This window comes from Ursus arctos, unplaced genomic scaffold, assembly GCF_023065955.2.
Source record: "Ursus arctos isolate Adak ecotype North America unplaced genomic scaffold, UrsArc2.0 scaffold_1, whole genome shotgun sequence".
NCBI classification, from domain to species: Eukaryota; Metazoa; Chordata; class Mammalia; order Carnivora; family Ursidae; genus Ursus; species Ursus arctos.
In genome coordinates, this window is record NW_026622763.1 from 71,846,103 (window position 1) to 71,865,450 (window position 19,348).

General features: G+C 35.7%; 1 protein-coding gene across 2 annotated transcripts in view; it reads right to left on the reverse strand.

Annotated features, from left to right (window-relative positions):
- Positions 1-19,348, reverse strand: part of STK17B (serine/threonine kinase 17b) — a 43,221-nt gene that overhangs the window by 15,238 nt on the left and 8,635 nt on the right. The window contains exons 2-5 of one of the 2 annotated variants that reach the window (XM_026492285.4): positions 18,713-19,045; positions 16,371-16,979; positions 7,120-7,285; positions 1,075-1,287 (exon numbers count right to left, since the gene is read on the reverse strand). In XM_026492285.4, the coding sequence (XP_026348070.1) occupies positions 1,075-1,287; positions 7,120-7,241 (335 nt within the window). In that variant the 5' untranslated portion in view covers positions 7,242-7,285; positions 16,371-16,979; positions 18,713-19,045. Of the gene's footprint in view, positions 1-1,074; positions 1,288-7,119; positions 7,286-15,190; positions 15,568-16,370; positions 16,980-18,712; positions 19,046-19,348 lie in introns of those variants that run through there. The other variant, XM_044381325.3, reaches the window with a different exon arrangement.

Genomic DNA, 19,348 nt, shown 5'->3' on the forward strand with positions numbered 1-19,348 from the left:
CATTCTTAAATGAACTATTCATCAGTTTAACATTTTGCAAAATAAGCATTTTCCTATTTACAAGTTGATTCTAAGCAAATTTCCTGGTATAAATATATATTGATTTTTTACAAATATATAAATAAAATTCTTCATCCTTAAAATAACTGAATACTAATATTAATGGTTAATATACTTCTAAATTCTGAAAAATGATGATGCAGGTTAACCGCTAAAAAGGATTCTTATATTTATAATGCATTTTTTCTAAAATGAATACTTAATTTCTTTAGTTTATTATGAAATAGATTTCTTTTATAAAAAACTATCAGAGCCTAAAGCCTATTAAACATAAATTTAGCTAATCTCTTCCAACTGTTGCAGATGTTCAAACACATTTTACAATAAATGTGACACAATAAATGTGTCAGACTGTCACTTAATAAAAGTACTATTTAGAGTCACATGTGAATATACTGATTAACAGCCAGTTGGTTTAACTAAACTCTACCCCTTCCTCATGGTTAACCTGATGAAATGTTGAATATTTGGGTGTTTTTAGCTTTTCACTGACTTGTGGGAAGAGATATATTTTATTTCCTATTGCTATAATTCCTAACAGTTTTTCACATATTACACAATATTAATAAATGTGTTTCTTCAACAAACAATGTGGTAGGCATAACTTCACCTTCATGGAAATTCACCCTTCTACTCTCCATGAGTCATTTCCTTGGATGTGTTTTTCAAAGAGATGGACAAAATATGTAAATTTCAATTCTATTTATCCATCAGAAAGTTTTGCACAAAAACTCATCAACTTTCTGTGCTATAAAGCAATGAAAGTTTACTTATTTTGCCACATCCCCCAAATGTTGTGTTGTCATTCGTTTTTTTTGTGTGTGCGGTTTAATTAGTTTTTGTGTATGTATGAAAATATTCAAATATATGTCTTTCTAATATTTTATCAACAGAAATCTTTACAAGTTCTTGACATACTTTTATCACTCCGGTTCTTAACATTTCAAGTCACCTTATTTCACCAATTAAGATAAGTACAATAAATTTATTTAAATTTATTAAATGTATACTTACTATTCCAGTATCAAAATGATTTCACTGGCATTTTCATAGACTTCATGAAGATTAATTACATGAGGACAAGACTTTGCCAACTCAAGTATGGCAATTTCATGTAGAATCTCTGCTCGACAATCCTGCCCTCTTCTTCTCTTTTTTAGAAATTTTGCAGCATATTCTTGGCCAGTAGATTTTGATATACATTGTCTCACCACAGCAAATTTTCCTCTGGGGGAAAAATGAGGACAATCAATTTTAATGTTTGCATAATGAACAATATTAGTATAATACAGACACAGTTATAACTCCAACTTAAGAGTTAATCCTTTCAAGAATCTATGCCATTAGGAATTTATCTATGTTCTCTTAACTGAATCAAATACTACATGTACTTTTATCAAATTTATAGCACTATCACATAAAAATGAAAATGGCAAATATAATAACAGGATAAGACAGAATTATATTTGTTCATCACTATTAATACATTATCATTGTAGGGGGAGATCTTATCTGCATACCAACTCCATGCTATACTCTTGATATAAATTTTTGTGTTTAAATATCATAACAATCCTATATAGTAAGTGATATACCATTTTGCAGATCCCAGAGAATATATGTATCTTGGTCTATTTCCAAAGACTGTACCCTTAATAGAGTACCACACTAACTCTCTAATCAAAATAGCTTCCTTCAAAAACAAAAAATTAAAATGAATGCAAAAATGAGTATTTGACATTTAATTTTATTAGTGTAATCACTTTGCCTTTCAACACCACTTTTAACAATCTTTAACGTTTTCTATCATAAACTTAGCAGTTGTTTTACCAGTAAATCTCTTAATATTGCATGTAACAAGATTACCTGTAACAATCTCTTAATATTGAAGCCTGTAACAGGTATCACAGGTATATATGTGTCCTATGGAGAGGACCCAGAGATACTTCACGATCAACTACGAAAATTAACAGTTATCATTTTAGGAATAAGTATGTGTTTAGCTCTTTCCAATAGAAGTGCTTAGCATCTCAGCCAAAATTTAAAAAGACACTGGCAAATGTGTATTCTAAGCCTATATTTGCCCAAAATCTAGTTTCCCAGAAGACCTAGAGCTATTTTGAGTAAGACTATTTTAAGAAACTCATAAAGACTATTGACTGCCTACCCAGAAAAATGTACACATGCCCTTAGATAGAAAGCTTTACATACAATTCCAGAGGGTTTTCAGATTTCAAAGCCCATCTATAAACCTTCTAAACCTGAGTCCAAGGGATCGAAAATTAAGAACCTGTATCCTAAGGCTCAAATTACTTTCTAGATACTAACAAATGAGGTATAAATAAAGGGTCTTTGGAGAAGAACTTTTGTTCCACAACTCTTCTTTCCCCAATTTGACTTCTAACACAGCATATCAGGTACTTGGCAAGGAAAACCTGGTGTTTGGAGTGGGGAGGGGGGACAAAATACATTGCTTGATTGTATTTTACTTGCTTTTCTCAAGGGTTGGGATGACAAAGATTCCTACTCTTTATTTTCCAAATTTCTTCAATATTGGTGCCAGTGAAAAGCACTGGAAACCAAGCTGAAAATGTATAGCTACTAATACCAGAAAAAAAAAAAAAGTGACCAGGCTATAATTTGACTCTTCTACATCAACTCAATAAATTTGCATGCACAAACCCGATTCTTAGAAGCTTTCCTTTAAGATTTGGAATGTCTAATTTACACTATAAGGTACTTTTTCACTGTATGCAAAAGCAATGCTGATCAATGCATTTCAATGAGCACACAAAAAGGTCATCAATCTCTACTATATATTCAAACCACCCATGTTTATAGATTTTATACTGGATAAATTGAATCAGACAAAGATTAAATGACTCCTGAAAGGTCATATATGGAATTGGAGTGCCAAGAATTATACTATGGAATGTGAATTGCTAGCGTTCTCTTCTAACCACTATAAAACAATTCCTCCCTTTAAGATAGCTTTTTAAAGAAGTACAACTTGCTTCTGCCAATTCTCACTTAGATTTAGAAGTGAAAATGTGTCTAAAACAGAAAGGAAATTTTGAGTTTTATGAAGATTCACCTCGTAAAACTCAGTAAACAGAAACTAGTTAGCCAAGAAAATTGTCCATCTGAAAAAAAAAACAGTTTATACTACCAATTGTGAAAATTAAATTCTGCTGTAATTTTCCAATTATATCTGCAAGCCAGAATTTTCTCAGGAATGAGGAGCAAAAATGAGTAGCAGCACTTTATCTAAATTCTTTTTATGTAGTCTTACAAGGCTTTCTTAAACAAGTACACAACTCATTAATCCAGTACAAAGGTGACCAAATGATATCGGTCATTATTTATCTGTCAGTGTTTATGACTTAATAAAAGCCCCATGAAGGCAGAGACCCTGTCTGTCCTAATTACTACAGTTATTATAAAATCTACACTTTGCTAACACATAACAGGAACTGAAATACCTGTTGAATGAATGCAAGAGTTATGCACCTACTACAATACCATATACTGTGCTATTTTGCATCCTGTGCTTAAAGCATTTATATTTTTTAAAGCTTTTTTAAAAAACATTTTACATATATACTCATTTATATACTGTTAATTACCATAATTATCAGATGACTTAGGAAGAAAAAAGTACTAGTTTCCCATTCTAAAATGTTAATTGTGTTTAGAAGTATAAAAAATAATCTTTTATACATTAGGTTCCTATGTCAAATTTAACAGAAACATTTAAGAAAATTTAAAACCCTTAACAATAATACTTAATTCATACCCTAAGAAGGCAAAGCTGACTAGATTTCCTAGCAGTGAAAAGGTCTAGTAGTTACCCTTCTGCATTCTAGAATACACAATAAAATGTGAAAGGTGGGGGGAGGGTAAGCTACAAAGGAAGCTGACATTTATTTCCGCATCTGCCTCACCCTTCTAACCACAAGAAGTACTAAGGAACCTTGCCTCGGTTGGGGGAGGGGTGGAAAAAACACCCAACATGTTAAAAAACAGGAACAATGCGAAGTTTTTTGAGAATAGTCTAAAATGAACTGTTAACTTTGACATATTTTCTTTTACTTTGCTGAAGGAAAATAAATTTTTTTTTTTTAAGATTTTTTTAAAAATTTATTTGACAGAGAGAGACAGCCAGCGAGAGAGGGAACAAAAGCAGGGGGAGTGGGAGAGGAAGAACAGGCTCCCAGCAGAGAAGCCTGATGTGGGGCTTGATCCCAGGACTCTGGGATCACGCCCTGAGCCAAAGGCAGACGCTTAACGACTGAGCCACCCAGGCGCCCTGAAAATAAATTCTTAAACACTAACACTAAAAATTAATTTTTTAAAAAAAGGTGATTTAGAAAGATCAACTTGATTTACAAAGAACTTTGCAGTTCACCACATGCTAGAATTTTGTTTACATACTTGAAGACGTAAAGCCTCAGGAGAAACAATATTATGGTCCTAATTGCCATTTTGCATTATTATTGGATATTAAAATTGGTAACAATATTGGAAGAACTTGAAGTTATTGGTCATGAAAGATCATGATTTCCAATTGAGCAAGGTTTACTAATTAGAAATATCAGTATTTACCATGTGACTCATTAGCCCTTATCAATTTAAAGAATAATGTTAGGTCGCTTTCCTAAAGATATTAGAAGATGGAATATTAGCAAACTGAATTGTTTTAATCAGATTCTATCATAAGTTTTTGCTCTAAAATGTTAAAAAAATATACCTGATTCAAGTTTGTGCTTGTTATTTATGATAGTACCTCACTTATAAAACCATTTAGAATTATTAATATTGTCCTCCTCAAAGTTTAAGTTCTCCAAACCTCCAAAAGGAAAAAAAAAATATTTATAGACTTTCAAGCCACGTGATATCCTAATTTAATAAATGTATGTACATTAACCCATCAAAATAGTAACTCAGAAATATGGAAAAGAATACCCTTTATTGTGTATACTGTTCAAGGCTTTTCATATTCAATTACCTGTTCAAAGCAGTTTCCAAACATTTTTGCAATAGAAGAAAACTTGGAGACATCTAGTCCACCCTCTCATCTTAATGAAAAGGAAATCACATAACTAAGTATATCATACAACTTTAGATCCAGAGTAAAGACAGGTCAACTGGCTTCCAGTTTAATCTGTTTTTTACTAAAATACTATATATGTATATTCGACATAGCTGTTAAAAAAAAAAAAAAAAAAGGAAAGAAAACTCCTAAGAGATTCCTAAGATACCTCAATAAAGCTCTACGGTAGTTTAGATGTTAAGATATTGACAATACTGTGTCTACTCTAGGCCTTCTTATTTTAAGACTGACCATGAAAAATACAAAGTGGTCCAGAAGAAGATAACTAGATCAAAGATGGCTGTCTAGAAATTAGGTCATAAGATGAGCATTTAAGGAAACTGGCAGTGTTTAACCATATTCAAACCTCTGAAGGATTTTCACATGGACATTACATGCAACTACAAAAGAAGAACTACGTCTATTGGGTAGATGTTAGCAAAGCAGAAAAGAGAACTTCTGTGCCTAAGAGGCACCCACAAAATGGAACAGACACATTCTGAGGTAATGAGTTCCCCATCACTCTAGCATTCAAATTGAAGCTGGATAAACAGCTTGTCAGGAAAATTATAGGAAAGACTGCTGCATAAAGAATTATATTAGAAGACCACTGACCAACGAAATCCTTCCAGTGCAAAGATTCTATAACTATTCCATGTGAGATATAAGCAACTAAAAGAAACTGACTCTTCCTATTATAATGCAAAGAGAAATAATGACAGATTTAGAATTAAACAATTTCTTAGAAACATTCTGGAAGGTTTGAAAAACTGTATATTTCAATACACCATTAAAACACCAGATATTTTGCACATAAAATTAAATAATATGCCAGAAATTATGAAAAACGCTTTCACATTTAGTTCTTGGTCTAATGAAGTAAATATTATCATCCTTATTTGCAAAAGAAAGACTGAATCCACCATCTAACAAGTCTAGGACTTGTTGTTACCCTTCATGTACCGGATCACCAAGAACAGAATTACTTTTCATGGTTCAGTCAACTTTTATTTTCACATTGAGATTTTCAAATATAAAAATCAATCATACTATCTTACTATATATCTATCAATACAAACATGGACTTAGCAAACCATTTTAAGATAAGCAAACATCTGCCTCCAGAACTAAAATCAAACTGAAGATAGAAATGGATCACCATCTTTCAACTCTTTGTTAAAGGTCGTTAAAGTTCAAAGATGCTGAACCTATAACAAATAACTTAGTATTTTTTAAAACTTTCATATATATTTAAATGGTAGTGCTAAATGGTCTCATAATCTCAGGTCACCCCTTGGCCTTAACACTCTGGTTAGGCCAAAACAGATCAGTATTAGTGTAAGTACAGGGTTTTACTTACAGAACATGCATTCTTCATCATACAGAATTATATTACCAAATATGAGTTAATTCTTTTTGTTTAATTTAGGAAAAAAGAGGAGGAGACTGATTTATTTTTTTAGCCCAGCACAATATTCTAGGAATTTAAAAAATTTTAACAAAATTTGATAGCATTCTACTAAATACTTCACAAATATTAACTAATTTAATTCTCATAACAACTATAGAAGGTAGATACAATTATCTTCATCCCCACTTCTCAGATGAGGAAATTACAGTACTAAGAGTTACAGAAATTTAACTGAGGTCACAAAGTTTGGAAACGGGAGAGCCCCAATTTGGACTTGGCAGTCTGCTATGCTAAGCCCCCTGTTGCCATGCACAGCCTCAAATAAGAACCCTGACCTCCTATTGGGGCTCTGAATCTAGGTGGGACATATCATATAAGCTCGTGAACTCTCCACAGATTTGATTTCCAAGTCAGTTAAGACTAGACCCTTATAATAATAGCAGATATGATGACTTTCTAATAATTTTTTAAACGATCAAGTGAATTTTATAGAACTATAGACCCAGAAATCCAAAATATGTATTTAAACAGCAAACACATTATAAAATTTCCTTACCTTCCCAGCTCTTTAGATGTAAGTGTATAAAAATTATTAAAGTTTTCCATTTTCATTGGAGTTTGAGGAGTTGTAGTTAGCAAGCCTGAAATACTTCGGCAATCAAATCTCCTCCTCGACATGTTAGATGACTCCCAGATATGCTTCTTTAGTCACTTATTTTTATCTATTTTAAAAAAGAGAAGATACAGGATATAGCTTAAATGCAATTAAGGAAAAAAAAAGATGTTCTCTCAGACAGACAGGATGTACATTACATTATACAGCTCCAAATATAGCTGTAAGATACAACCAAAAAAAAAAAAAAAAAAAAGAAAGAAAGAAAGAAAGAAGATAAGATTTAAACAGCACATTCTACCCAGAAGGAATTTAAAAACAAAGCACACACATAAATTCTATTACCTCTATGGTACTTAAACTAACTTACTGACTTTATTTCAGAATAAAACTACTGTAAAGATCCTCAAGACCTCCCATAGTTATAAGTTTAATATAAGCAATCATTCAATTTCATTTTTAAACTCTCATTCTTTAAACTTATATCTTCGCATAAGATTTTAAAATAGCAAGGTAATGATTATTCATTTTAAATTTAATTTTACATGGCCAAATTTAGTAGTGAATTCACATTTTGTGAGTCATGTTATTGACTTCTGAATGGCTACAAGAAATAAAACTTGTTTAACAGACTACCTACATTTCAATATTAAATTCAAACTTTCATAGGTCTTAAGAGTTTTTTTCTTTTTGGAAGAACCAAGCTCTATAATTTTATTGGATAAGTTACTGACCATATACAAAGCCTTATTCTACAGCTCTATATCTTGAACTCATATTTACCTGCAACTTTGTGATATATACATGTATTCAGTTTTTAACAACAAAACTACCATTTCATATTAATTGAATTCATATGGTAACTGTAGAGTGTATATTTTATAATAGGACTTCCTGATACGTGTATCTAACAAAAGATCCAGTGTTATTCTTCTAGCACCCCCTTTCAGTAACTCCCTAGGGCTTTTAGTCTTTCTCTGACACATTTTTCTTCTACTTATTTTCTACTTGACATGTACTGTTCTTTATCTTCCTAAATTCAAATGCCAACTATATTCAATTTAATAAGCAATGTGGTAAGAGTTTAGTGTTTTCAGTTTCTATATTTTCTTGGTTTTATTCTTAAGTCAACAAATTTTTTTTTTCCTCTAAATCCATTTATCTTTGGAGAAACAAAGACCTAACTAGTTTTGGTGTACATTTCTAGTAGTTTAAGGGCTGCAGTGTAGCATTCTGAAAATAACATTTGGACTGAATCACATCTGGGTCTGAATCCCATTTATCCATCATAGCAGCTATGAGATCCTAACTAAATTATTTAACTTCACTACTGTTATGGACCAATTGTGTCCCTCCCCTCAAAATTCACATGCTGAAGTCCTAGCCCCCATTACCTCAGAAGGTATCTGGAGTTAGGGCCTTTAAAGCAGTGATTAAGTTAAAAATTAGGTCATTAGGGTGAGCCCAAATCCAACAGGACTCATATCCTTATAAAAAGGGATTAGGCCACAGAAACACACAAAAGGAAAACCCTGTGAAGACACAGGGAAAAGGAGGACATTTGCAAGCCACAGAGAAAGGCCTTAGAAGAAATCAATCCTGCCAACACAGTGATCTCAAATCGCTACTCTCCAGAATTACGGGAAAATAAATTTCTGCTGTTTAAGTCACCTAATCTGCAGTACTTTATTATGGCTATGTGGGAAACAAATATAGCTACTTTAAAAAACAAGAAAGAAAGATTTTAAATGTATAGGAAGGGATACAAATATCCTAATAAACACTTGCTTTTTCAATCTTATTGCTTTGTCATATTTTGTTTAAATTAAAAATAAGACATCATAGACACAGCTGAAGTTGGTTTCTTCTTTCCATCCCCAATTTATAGTCCCACTAGCACTAGGTGGGAGAGCTTATTATTTCCTTGCCAACATTTGTCCCACTCAGGCCTTTAATTTTGGCTATTCTAGTGTGATGAAGGGAAATGAAATTTTGTGATTTACTTTACATTTCTCTAATTACTAGTGAGGAAAGCTTCAATTCTGCTTCCTCTAAAGTATGGATTATAATAGAATCTATTTTTAATCTATGGATTAAAATTAAAATATGATGTACCCATATAGAATGACACTGGTACAGTGCTAATCATTAGAGTACATCATGATTGTTCAGTAAGTAAATATTGTTACTATTCTACCCAAAGATACTCTCTACACCAGCCCCGGCTGTTGTTGAGAATTTGTACTGTTTCCATATACAAAACTCTCACCCCAGGTTAGCTTAAAATCAACTCTTAAAATTCTGCCTTTTTTTTTTTTTAAACTGTGTTTTGGTAAACTATTTGTGTACTTTCTTAGATCCGATGGCATGCGATTACAATGGTCATATATTCTTTTCAGAAAAATCAAAATGGTTACCAATTTCTATGCTCAATCTATTTTTTTTCAGGTCATCTTTGGGTTTTGACAATTTTTTTCTAAACGTAAGAGTCTATGACTGCTTACAATAGCATTTGCATTATACATGCATATATACAGAAAGAAGGGATGTACCTGTATCATGGATACAAATTGGGCTACATGCCTAACACTGTCCTTCGATCAGGCCTTGGGAAATATAAGAACTACGTGTCAAATTCAATCATAGAGACAGAGTATAGGCTCTTGATTCTGAGATGTTCACCTCATCTAGATTCTAGAATCTAAGATCTTTATCTCATGCTGTATATCATCTACAAAGTGCTCTAAGAACTCCAGCAGAACTAATCTTATGAATATTTTCTGCTCTCAAGTTTCCAAAGAGTCAATATGGATCTTAGATGTAGTAAAAGATTTATGCTCAGTGAAACAGGATTAATAATAATGGAAAAAAGAAACTTGTTGAATGAATGAACCCCAAAGTTCAAAAAGTGTTTAAATATACCTAAATAATAGGATACTATATACTCAAAAATCGTGCTTTCAAAGAATATTTTTAACTCCTATAATATTAAGTGAAAAAAGGAAGACACAAAAAGTATATACACTATGATAATTTTGTGACAAAAATATAAAACAAATAGAAGAAAAGACTGGAAAACTAGGGCAAAATGTTAACAGTGGTTATCTTTGGGTGGTGGGATTATGGCAGTATTTTTACTTTCTTGGTATTTAAAGTATCTACACTAAGCAGGTACTACTTTAATAATAGGCAAATAATGAGCAAATGCCTTTGGGAAAAAAGATGGCTGTGAATATATATGACTAGACTCTAAATGCAGGAACTTACCCACTTGCAACAGCAAAATATATCTCTTTACACATTAAGGGTTTACTTGGCTATAGTTCAAGAGCCATTCTTGTTCAATTTTTTTAAGGCCTCAGTTTTCTCTGCATTTATATAGAGCAGATGGCATCCACCATCCAAATAATATGTCAATTCTTATGCAGAGACCATATAAGCATTCAGGGTAAATACTAAACAAGAATTAATGCCTTGTTTAATACTGGATAGAAAAGACAATTTAACAAATTCTGAATTAATGTTATAGTTACAATTCTATATAATGAATAACAATTTGTAACTTTAAAATACACACCTTTACTATGAATATCACTTGTGAAAATCTAGACTTTTCCTGGGACCCCCTTCCCTCCCAAAATCTAAAATGTGATATCCAAATATACATGTAAATATTGTTTTGTAATATCTATTATTCAGTTATGTTAGAAGGCAAAAGAGCTGACCTTTAAAGGATTGATAAGATAATAACAAAATAAATAGGGCCTTATTAAATCAAGCTACTTGACAGTATTTCCTAATACTGGACATTGCCTTGTGTTTAATTTTTTACCCTAGCAAATTTTCCCCCCCTCACATGTACTGTTCATCATCATAATGCTGAATGTACCCACAGGCATTTTTAAGACTCTAAATGTAGCTGAAAACAGCACTGGGCAATCAGCAGTTCTTTTAAATACATGTTAATACAAAAATCATTTTTTGAATCGTGATACATTTTACTCTAGCTCTGAATATGCTGGAATACAAGCTATGTCTCAGAAAAAAGAGCAAGCACATTTCTGAAAACAGAACCTTACACTTACCTACTTATTGTTAAAATACCTATATTACAGACTGCTTAAGGCGTCCATATAGCATCCTGTAAGTGTATTTTCCTTCTATTTACTGCACTTGAACCAGCTGCCACAGCCTAGATATTTTTCCATTTCTTCTCTTTTGGCCAATTTTACTTATAGTGGAGCATAAATGTTACCCGTTGTCAAAACCCTTCACAAACATCTGGTTGCCTGTCACATAAGATTTAATCCTTGGGTACATGAAAGTTATCAGTCAACCCTCTGTGTCTCTGTGTATCTTCCTAAATTTCCCAACAATTTTTCTTTAACTCCAACAATTCCATACCATTTCTTTGTTTTCTACCACAACTCACATAATTGATTCTAAATTGCCAATATGTCTAGATCTATTTGAAATTCATTTCATAACACTTTATTAGGCTATACTAATAAAAAAAAATCCTAAGGGACTTAGCAGGTAAATGTGTATGTGTGTGTGTACAGAGGTATACAATTAAAGACACAATCAGGCACTAGAAACAGAGGGTAATAGAAGGCAAGATAAAATTAAGCTTCCAAGTATACAGTACCTCAAACTTATTCTCGAAGATTTTTCTCTTGTTAACTCCCATCACAATAATTACAATAAGAATTCTGATATGGATCAGTGAAGGAAGTACCAGAGGAAATGTCAGGCTTGATGTGGGCCTTAACTTACTTGAAGGGAGACAGCAATGTGATGTGATCAAAAGTAAGACAAGTAAGAGTCCCTATAAAACCGTTAAATAGCTCTATTTAAAAAATATTCATCACAATATTCATTTCAAAGTTATCAATAAAAATGTCTTACAGAAATAGGACATATCACATACAACATATGAAAACATCTGGAGAATTAAATTGTCTGCTTTGATCCCTTCATTAGCCACCCAGTACCTATAAGCTAAAGCCCTACTGCATGACACACAAAAGCCTTTGAGGGCCAGGTACACACCAGTTTCACTTCCTGCCACACTTTTTTTTGCCTCTACATCTCTGTTCTACTTTTCTGCCTGAAATGTTCTTTCTACTTTTCCTTAAAAGGATAATAAGTCTTCTCATACACCCTTCACATCTCAACATAGAAGGTCACCTAACCCAGGAAGGTTTGCCTAAAACCCACAGATTGGTTTAAATGCCTCTCATTTACCTTTCAAACAGGAGGAACAGGAGGACCCTTGACATACCTCTTTACCTCAACATGTAACATATTAGACTACAATTATCTTTAGTGTCTAAAGTGCAACAACATTTGCTTTTGTGTCTAAACTCCTGCCATGATGTCAGGCACCCAATTGGAATTTTTTCTAATGTTTCATAAACTGAATTATAAGAATTATCAAATACAGCAACAAGAATTTTTAGGTGAATCTCATATCTTCAAGGGTTTAGCAAAACTTGAGGTCCATCTTGAAATTATAATATTGGAGCTTCAAGCAGCTTAGTCTCTGCTTAATATTTGGCTAAATAAAATAAATATTCTAAACTATTAGAGAATTTCAGTTCTAAAAAGGATAGCCATAAAGCCTAGAAACATGGATAAAATTATTTTATCATATATTGTAATGTAATACCAACAGACCATTTGTTTTTTATTTACCTGTCTTTCCAGACTAGATGACCACCTGTTTTTATGTGAATACCTACTTCAGCTAAGAATATCTATATTTTAAAAGCTACCTCATTCAGGAAATTCAGACATTTGTCCTGGTAAGGACTGACAAATCTACATCATCATGAAGTAAATTCAAAAAGCAATGGCAAACAAAGAAAGGCACGAGATTACAGGGAAACAACTCCTTCTTTCTATATCAGCATTTTATAGCTATAAAGTTTTTCCTAGGAAACAGAGGAACTGGAGATTTATTTACCTGGTATCCATCAAAATGAAGAAAGCACTTTCTGCTAGTGTAGCAGAAGAACCCATTTTTAGTCATTGATTAGAAATAAAGGTATTGGTGTAGGGATAAGGATGAAGATGATTTTCAATTTCAAGAAAGAGACTATATTCCTTCTACTAACTGTACTCTAATAACAGGTTTTGTTTGTTGTTTGTTTCTAAATATTGAATAGGAAGTATAAGTCAAGAATTTAAAATATAAAATTTTCCTTTTAAAATCACAAAAGGAAGCCCGCTAACTCTAGTCCAACCAATCTAGTATATACAACCCAAGGGCTGAAGTTCTAGGTAACAACCCCAGGCCTGATTCTATGCCTTCCTTCAGAAGGAAAATTAAACCCTGTAATTGTGAACCAGGATAGGAAGATGTTGAAAAACAGAAATATAGTGGATCAACAAACACACAGTACTTTCGTTCATCAGATGGAAAATTAAGTTTCTGTTGTAAAATAAAGTACTGTTCACTGACTGCGCTGCTGAAGTACTGTTTGTCCAGTAACCATTACAATGTAAAATGGGATACAATCCTTTAAGGATTTAAAGATGAAACTACCATGTCACTGTTAATATCAAAATTTTTAAATGCTTAATGCATAACCAAGCCCTCTTTTGGTGAAGAATTTGCAAAGGGTCAGGGTTGCACCAAAATATACACATAAATATTAAAAGAAACTGATTAATTTAGATGTTTAAAGTGGCATTGAGGTTCAAGGTTAAACGTTACTGGAAAAAAGGATAAATAAAAGAAATTTTAAAAAATTTAACTAAATATGTCTTGAAAATAGCAACACCACAACATATTTATATAAAAATAATTGTAACTTAATCTATAAGTAAATTTGTTAATTGAAATATTCAAAGAAATATCCTTTGAAAATAACCTATTGTAAAATATAAATTACTTAAAATAAACTACTTAAAATTAAATTATAGAATTCTGTCATCAATATGGTGGAAAACTAAAGCAACTAAAATATTTAAAGTTTTCCCAAAGGGAAAGGAAGTACATAAATGACTGTTAATGTTTCGGACACAACCAATACCCACAGAATGCAAAAGAATTCTTAAAACAAAACAAAACAAAACAAAACAAGAATCAATCAAAATCTTTTAAAGCAGTAAATCTAGGAGTACTGTTCTTAGCTGCCAATTTTATATACAGGAAATATGCACTACAATATAATATACATGCAATTTTGAGACAACTTTAGGATTTAGTGAAAGTTAGCAATTGGATTTCCTTGATTCATGGGTTTTAAATTAGGTCTCGAGTACAACAAGAAATTTTTGATAAGGATATTCTCTCATAACAGCTTCAAAACAAAGTTTTAAAAATACATTAAAATATTTACTTAATACCAGTAAAGCACTGCCAATGCAAGCTTAAAAATAAAATTGTTTGATTAGAAACATGCCATAAAATGCCTCTATCTTCTTCAGATTTGTTATTAATGTGCTGACACAGTGATCAATTAGTCAGGTTTGACTTTCCTAAAAACTGATCCTATCTTAACCAAACCGTAATTCAATAGAGTCCAAAGGCAACTACAACCATTCTGTCCACACACGCAAATACTTTAAATTACACAAGTTTAACTTTTAAAACTTAAATATATTGCCATGTAAATATATTTCACTTCAATTTTAGATCCATAATTTAGAAAATGATCTAAAATGCATGTTATGTATCTCAAAAATAAAGCAGCTATTAGTAACTCCACTTATTAAAATATTAGAAAATTAAAAAAAAAATGAAACATCTCACAGAAGGATGAATGGGGAAGAAGAGAAGTCTTAAATTAGGGCACTGTTTCTATGGACCAACTTTTTCAAAAATACAAAGTTCTATGGTTATGTGGTTTAATACTTATAAAACAAACACTTAGAAGTAGTTAAAAACTAATTCTAGACAGTTCACTATAAAACAATAAAACAGTGTATCAATGAGAAAATAAGTTTATTATCTTTTTTTTTTAATAAAATCGTGCTCGTGGGCTCATATTGCCAGGTTACATACATTCGCCACCGCTTGCCCAGTCATCTCCGTAGACCATGCTGTCTCAGCGCACACGTTCTCAAAGATGGGAACTTAAAGGGGCCGCGCCATATCAAACATCTCTGCAAGGTTCAGCATTTCACTGGTAGCCGAGGTAAACATTACGTTGGCAAAACAGTGACTGTGATACACAGACCTAATATTACTGAAATCTGACCAGCATGTGGTTGGATTTTTAAAGTGTATTTTTCCTTCTTAATTTTAATTTGCAAGTTTATGTCCGAGTGTCTCTGTCCCATCACAGAAGGAGGAAGAACTACTACCAGCTACCAGCTGCCACAAAGTCTCCTCCAACTTTGTCTCTACTTATCCCTCCAAGGGAATTCAAACGAAGCGCTTTTCCCTACAATAAAACAGAGAGCTGCATAAATTTCAGTAGCGTAGTCATCACATAGTTGTATAGTTTCAGGATGGCTCGTGTACGCTTAAGTGATTTACGCGGCGCCAAAATAAAATCAGATCGCTGGAAATCACCGAAACAACTGAATTCGTCTTTTCTCTTCAATGGCTTTACAAAACTGTTCACAAGCAGTAACTGAAAACGCCGCACGGGATGAGCACAAACTTTCTCGAGACGAAAGGCAGCTGTGAGCAGGACGCGTCCACCAGATGTGAACACGTCCTGTGCCCACACCACAGCTGTGAACGCGGAAGGGACAGGAAGGACCACATCGACGCGACGTGGAAAGGGGCGCGAGCGAGGAAGTCGGGAAGGGAGCCCCCGCGGGACGCGACCCGGGGAGAGCCCGGGCAGGCCAGGGGACGGCGCGCACACGCACACACAGGCGCCCCGACTGAGGAGGGGGTTGGGAGGACCACCGGACGCCCCAGTCCCGAATGTGAGGGAACCAGCGAGGCAAGACTCCAGCCCGAGAGCGGAGAGAGGCCCGGGGCAGTCGGGCCACCTGAGGGGTGGCAAAGTCCTAGTCCACCTCCACCAGGCCGGGGGTCCGCGTTCTGAAGAGACCCGAATCTGCCCACACTGTCTGCATCCCTCCTCGTGACCCCTCCCTCCCACGTTAGGAGGGGGAGTCTCCATACCCAGAATAAAGGGGGCGGGTTCAGGGGTTCAGAGTCGCAGCCCGGAGCCCACCCACCAGTCGCGGCAGGACCGCGGTCGCGCGAAGCGAAAGACACTGACCGCTCTGGCCGCAGCAGGTTCTCTCGGGGCTGCCCCCTCCAAGGGGGCTCCCGTCCTGCCCCACGCCGGTGGCCGCCACACGACTTGTTCTCCAGCTCTAGCCCAGTGATGCGCGAGGTAGCTCCGAGCGTGGCAGGACCCACTTTTACTCTTCTGGACAACGGCCAACAGTTGTGACCTGTTCCCCTGTGAGGTGGCTCCCGGCGACGGCAGCGAAGACGGTGACCCGAGCTTACAGTTGAGGTTTGAAAACTGCAGCCGCGTTGCGGGGCAGGGCTGTAAGCGAGAACCCACCCCCTCGGCCGGGAGAGCCAATCCGAGAGCGCATTGAGGGCGGGGCAGTCACGTGACGGGCGGGGCGGGGCGCCGGCCGTGGCGCATGCTGAAGGGCGGAGCTGGCGGGGGGCGGCCGGAGCCCTGAGAGGGTGTGGCCCATGCGGCCGGAGTCTGGGCGGAGCGGCGGAGCAGGTGGGGGCTCTGGGGTAATTGCGGCGAGTGAGGGGTGAGACGCGCTGCCTGCCAGGACTGAGCGCAGGGCTGAAAATTCGACTGAGTGCACCATTCTCTGCCTTCAGAGTGGTCAGTCCGCGAGGCGTGAATATGTGCAAACTGGAAAGAGGAAGAAATAAATTTAGTCCCAGATGCTCACTCATTCCCAAACTTCTGTGCCTACCAAAGACTTGCTTTCTAACTTCCTAGTCATCTTCCCTATGACTCGAAACCACCCTGCAAGCAGAGACCCAGTTTGCTTCAACGTGGCAAGCATCAACATCACTGGGGAATTTATGGAGTCTGAGCCCCACTACTGAAGTTCGCTTGAGGAAACTGAGTCCTGAGGCCTGGCTGAAGGCAGTGTAAGGAAAGTCCGAATAGGGTGAATTGCTGATTTTGCATATAGGTGCTAAGGGAAGAGATGAAAGCCCACAGCAGCTCCTCGGGATCTGTCATCCCTTGAAGACAATGAAAAGGTTGAAAGTTCTGTGCAAGACACAATTGAATTTTTAAGAATATATATAACCTAGGATTGGTTGCAGAGTATATTTACAGTAATTGTAGAAGATGACTAGGAAAATATATTGGGAGAGAAATAGTTCTCTTTCAAAAGGCTGTAACATTCAGCCAACATTTACTTATTTAAGACTTATTTATTCTAGAGAGAGAAAGCGTGTGAACGTGAGAAGCGGCAGAGCTGGAGAGGGAAAGAGAATTCTCAAGCAGATTCCCCGCTGAGCACTGAACCTGACATGGGACTCATCCAAGGACCTTGAGATCATGACCTGAGCCGGAATCAAGAGTCAGCCGCTTAATCAACTGAGCCGCCCAGGAGCCTTGGTCAACATTTAAAGAGGTTTTCTTGTTCTATCCCAGTAAGCCAAGCAAATTCCCGTGAAGCCATCTGTTGACTCTTACATACTGTATTTTTCTTAAGATAAATGCATAAAATGCCTTATAATCATTTAATGAAGTCTGCTTGTAGTTACTTAACTGACTCATCCCAGTTTAATGTGTCACTTGGAGAATACTGCTTACATCTATCTAGTTTCTTGTTGCTAACACTTGAACTGACGAGAGAAGTCTATGGTTAGCATAGAAACAAACAAACAAAAGCCACATGCTGAAATGGACTTTTCAACTATCATCATCTAAGAGTTCACAAACCAATAAGACTGTTCCCATCTTTTTTTAATGAACACTGAGGTGGCATCCCAGAGGTCTCTGTACAAGCACTGGAACCAGTAATCTCTGGGAATCGCAGATATCATCACAGTGAGTGTGTGTGTGTGTGTGTGTGTGTAATGCTAGACCTCCTCAGTTACAACATTTGATCAACTGCCAGCTCAAAATCTCCACACACTCAGTCTGCCTTCTCCTCTGTCATTAACCCAGTCCCATATCACTTCACACCTAGAGGCAGACCTTTCTCCATTACTACTTTAAACCGACCCTCCTTGCTCACAAGCCCTGGGCTCAAACCATCAGCTTCTAGAGGATCTTTTCATATCTTGCATTTTCTGCCCCTGCCTTGGCTCCAGAATTTCACCATCCTCCTCATCAGCACCTGTTCACCAATTTCCAACTATTAGAAGGCTACCCTCTCCAGAAATCAGAAATTTTGCTGATTTCTCCTTTCCACACTCAGCCTGATCACCTCTCTGCCTTACATTGCTCAGTGTAGGGCTCGCATTAGACTTGTTCCATGTGTTTCGCTTATGCCCTTAAATAGATTCTTAACCCTTGTGCCTGATGTCAGGTTTGCCAGCCAGGATTTAACACATTATCCCAAGGACACTCAACTACACTTGCTTGGCCTCAGGCACTGTGGTTCAAGTAACGAGGAATACCTGGTGCTGAGAAGCAGGCTGTACCATCTGTGGCCTTGCAATAAAATTCAGGGGTCAGTTATGTCTCTCCATCCAATCACATTTACCAAAAGTTATTCATAGCCTTGTCAAAGGCACATATCTTGTTCTCATTCCCTTGAGTAGGCAATCTTCATGTGACCTAATGGTCATTTTGTGGGCGTTGCATCTGACCACGCAGTTCATTAAGTTGCTCCTCCTATCCCACATTTGACCAAGGATGCTGGTTACTATGGGCTGTGTACCTGCCAAATTCATCCGTTGAAGTCCTGCCCGCTGGTACCTCAGAATGTGACTGTATTTGGAGATCAGGCCCTTAAAAAGATAATTAAGGTAAAATGAGATTATATAGGTGAGTGGTAATCCAGGATGAAGAGATTACACCATCAACAAAATGAAAAGGCAACCTACTGAAAGGGGAGGAAATATTTGCAAATCATGTATCTGGCAAAGTATTAACATTCAAAATATATAAAGAGCCCACACAACGTCATAGCCAAAAAACAAACAATCTGGTTTTAAAATGGGCAGTAGATCTGAATAGACATTTTCCCAAAGAAGTCATACAGGTGGCCAACAGGTATATGAAAAGATACTCAACATCACAAATCAGGGAAA